Raw genomic sequence first — 4,087 nt, 5'->3', positions numbered from 1 at the left:
GCGGGCCCGGGGCGGGGGGGGGGGTGGGGGGGAGACGCGCCTGCGGTTCCCCGCCGCTGCGCAGCCTCGCGGCTACACGGCCGACTGCTACTCCTCACCTCACCTCCACAGTCTGTACCGACAGACGGAAAACTGTCTGAGCCCGGACTTTGTCAACGGGGAGAGGAGGGAACACTTCAACAGAGACTGTGAAGAGAGTCAGGGCTTTGTCTGCGCCCCTGGGGAGCAGGAAGGTCTGACCTTCAGGTCCCACTTCAGTGACAGGACTCCAACTCCAGCAGGGGGCAGCCAAGAGGCTGAGGATGAGCCCAGAGACTTCACAGTCTCCAAACCTCTCTCTCAGAGGGTCACCTCCTTCTCCAAGCCCTCCTTTTGTAACCTCCCCTATCCTGTCATCCAGCCCAAGGCCTGCAGAGTTCCTCCCATGACCACCCACTCCCCAAAACAGAGCTCCGCGGAGTCTCCCTCATCATTTCCCAGCCCGAACGCCTCAAGCGATCCATCGCTCATCGTTCCCGTCCGACCCAGCAAACGGAGCGTCGTCGAGCTGGACAACGAGGAAGTTCCAGAGCGAAAGGTCCGTGTGGTGACGCCCATCCATCCGGCCGGTTCCGTCCGACACACCGACCCCGAGGACCTGAAACCAGCGGAGCCCACCCATGCTGTTCACCTCCCCGACGGTCACTCTAGCGCCACCTTCACTCCGGCCCACCTCTACGGCGGCATGTACCCCCCGGGGAGCCTGGTGTCGGCAGGTGCCCAGGACGGGCTGCAGCAGCACCCAGGGCTGCAGTACTTAAAGAGTCAATCGGCCGTTTCTCCTCTGGTTCCTCCTCTGGCCTTCCACCCCATGTTCCTCCACAGGCAGCTGCTGGCCTCCAGCTCCAGTCCTCAGCACTTCTACAGGCACCCTGGGGGAGCGGCTCTGTATGGAGACCTGTTACATCATCTGTACCCTCTGTCCACGCTGCCCCCTCCTCAGCTGTCCTCTGTCCACCCCAGCACCAGACTGTGAGGGAACTGGAAACGGGGACCATTGGTCCATAGGTGGCGATGTAAGCCAGAATTTGTAAACACTGACCTGAGCATCGAAGCAGTGACACAAACACGTCAGTTGAAGACTGAAAAAAAAAAGAAAGAAAGAAATCAATTTTTATTTGTACATTCATTTGTTTCTCTACTTTGCACTGTTCCTTGTTTTTGTTATGACCACTCACTGTTTGTGTTGTCGTTGTCTCCTTATTTGCACAGTGCTCATGTGAACGCGACTCACACTTCAGTTTGTCCGTGTGAGTCACATGGTTGCTCTGGACCTGTGAAAAGTGAAGAGCAGCAGAGAACGTCTGTTTGTTTACTGAACTGTTGTGGCTGAAAACACTACGGCGACAGTCGTCCATCAACGCTGACACCGTCAGGTCCGGACCAGTCTGGACCTCGACCGGTGCTTCTCTCGTGTTCAGGTCCTTGGTGTTCTGTTCAGGCACATTTTTAAGACAGATTCACTAACCCTTCAACCAGAACCATCACCTTTGGCTCAGTGTTTTCTTCTCTTTTTTTTCTCCCTCTCTGTTGACAGTCGGTATGAAGTCCTCTACATGAACTATTTCACAGTGGAAACTATAGCCAGTAGGTGGCAGTATTGCAGCTCCATATTTAGATCTGCTGGTAAATACCAAAGAAGAGAGGCTGAGGGTGTTAGCATAGTTACCTTGGTGAAGACCCACCTTTTTAGCCAAACACTACATACAAGCACAGTACTAGCACACCGCTTAGGTGCTAGGTACAAGTGCACCGCTAACATGCTGCTAATACACTATGTACTAGGTCACCGCTATCATGCTGCTAAATAGTACTTAGTAGTGCAGCACTAACATGCTGCTAGTAGCCCGAGTGCTACGGCACCTCTGATAGGCCCCTTCTGCTGCAGTATATACCAGCAGGCGGCGCTGACATGCTAGATGCTAGCATTCTGATTACATGCAGCGTGCTAAATGGTTCTAGCGCTGCTCCTTTTCTTATTTTGGGTGAACAATCAGTGATCAGCCAAAGCCGGTGAACCAGGTGCTGACTGCTGGTCTGCTCCTGTAATCTTAATCTGGTTCAGATTGACCTCCAGATTAGTGACTAAAAACCCACACCAAAGTCATAGGAGGAAAGAATTGGTTAGTGTTGTACTTCTATTATTTTTCCTGACAATTTTTCAAGACACCTCAAACACGCCACCTAGTGTTGAGAAGTAGTAGTACTACACTTGAAAGTGCATTCCTAAAAAGTAAAAAATCAAGTCTAGAAACAGTTTCAGGAACTAAACGTTGTTTGGCTGCAGTCTGCTTTTTGGATCCCAACATTTGAGAACCACGGCTTGAACCAATATGCAGTGCAGTATTTACAGTATTTGCCGTGTATGACAGATGTACTGTACTTTCTTTTTGACTCACTCTGAAAGTGAGACAAGAAAATGAAAAAGTTACTTTTTAAAATTCAAACTATTTTCTTCCTATAATGCAAAGTGTGCAGCAGCAGGTGTGTGTGTGTGTGTCTGACCGTGTGTGTGTGTGTGTAGGACAGCATGATGCTGCAAATCCAGAGGAAATCACATCATTTCTTTTTTTCCTTCTTCTTCTTCATGACTTTCAAACCTCTCCTTAAAGCCACACTGTAAAAATGTTAGTAAAATCTCTGTGCCTTCCACAGTCCTGGGTTAGCGTTAGCGTTAGCACGACACGTAAGGTTAAGGTTTCGTTTCTGTAGCAGACTTTACTCACGCGCAGCAGTCACTCACACACCGCGACCAGAGCCCAGTCCTGGACACCTGGGGCTGTGGATAGTGGAGACTGAACGGTACCAGACTGTAACGGTACCAGACTGTAACGGTACCAGACTGTAACGCTCACACATTTACAGCCTGAGGTACGGCGACGACACCTGCTCTGCTTCATACAACCACTAGAACTGTAGTGAGGAACAGTGGGAACCACCTTTCTGCTGTAACGGTCCAGGTGTAAAGACTTCTGAAGAAGTACTGTACATTTGTGTGTGTGTGTGTGTCGGAGGAACCACCGCCGCCACCAGAGGGGGTGGATGGGTGACACCAACACCTTCTTATTCATGTGTAAATAAACACCACTGTAGATAGTACTGTGCGATTGTTATCATATGTACATAACAACAGTATAAAGGTTGTTGCACAATCAGACTGTGTGCTTGTTTCCTCTGCGCCTGTACGACTCAAACACTACGTAAAAGAACCTCTCCATGTCTTTATGCTTTTGAACTGTTGTTTCGTTTGTTTTCATCCAATGAAAGTGTTTTTTATACGACAAACATCTGTTTACCAATCACTCAGCTGGAACAAGAACAAGATACAGAGACCGACATTTTGTACATGACTTCCTGTATATTTAATTAAAATATTTTACTATCTAAACACCTGGCTTCCCTCACCTGTGTCTCATGAACAACAGCTGTGGAATTAACAGTCGTCAGCATGGGACTGAACAACCGGACAGAGACAACAGCCTGAATCAATCCACCAATCACAGCTCCAGAGTTTAGCTCCAGAGCCGGGGTGTCAAACATACGGCTCGCGGGCCAAAACTGGCCCGCTAGTTGGTTCGATCCGGCCCCTTGAAATGAATTTTGAATGCTAGTTGGTTCGATCCGGCCCACTTGAAATGAATTTTGAATGTGGAAAAAAAAAAAAAGTTTGTGATGTTTTGTCAAATTATATTTAATTAAATATGAATATTTATCTTATATACTTCTTATTTGCAGGAACACAAATGATGTTATGATTGCACTGGTGCGGCCCACAGACTGTCTGTGGCTCCTGAACCTAAGTGAGTTTGACACCCCGGCTCTAGAGGAAACCCAGAGTGATGAAGATGATCTTCATCTCTGCTCTTCTCAGGACCAGGGAACTCTCTGCAGCTAATATGTCGTTAGCTCTAGGTCATCAGTCAACACATGACCATTGGGTGCTTCACTAAGTATAGGATTGGTTAAAAACACAAGGACCTCTATTGTCCCAGTCACTCAGATGGATCGTTGTTAGCATCTCTTTGGCCGCCGTGTTAAATTACATTGC

At 48.5% G+C, this 4,087-nt stretch overlaps 1 protein-coding gene across 1 annotated transcript in view; it reads left to right on the top strand.

The window, feature by feature from the left end:
- arid5b (AT-rich interaction domain 5B) overlaps positions 1-3,646 on the top strand; it is a 27,047-nt gene extending 23,401 nt beyond the window's left edge. Inside the window, exon 11 of the mRNA XM_025061011.1 lies at positions 50-3,646. Within this exon, the coding sequence (XP_024916779.1) occupies positions 50-1,015 (966 nt within the window). The 3' untranslated portion in view covers positions 1,016-3,646. The remainder of the gene's footprint in view (positions 1-49) is intronic.
- The last annotated feature ends 441 nt before the right edge of the window (positions 3,647-4,087 follow it).

This window comes from Cynoglossus semilaevis, chromosome 12 (genome assembly GCF_000523025.1).
Source record: "Cynoglossus semilaevis isolate Cse_v1.0 chromosome 12, Cse_v1.0, whole genome shotgun sequence".
Classification (NCBI taxonomy): domain Eukaryota; kingdom Metazoa; phylum Chordata; class Actinopteri; order Pleuronectiformes; family Cynoglossidae; genus Cynoglossus; species Cynoglossus semilaevis.
The sequence above is the reverse complement of the archived record's forward strand: the minus strand, read 5'-3'. Positions and strand labels throughout refer to the sequence as shown.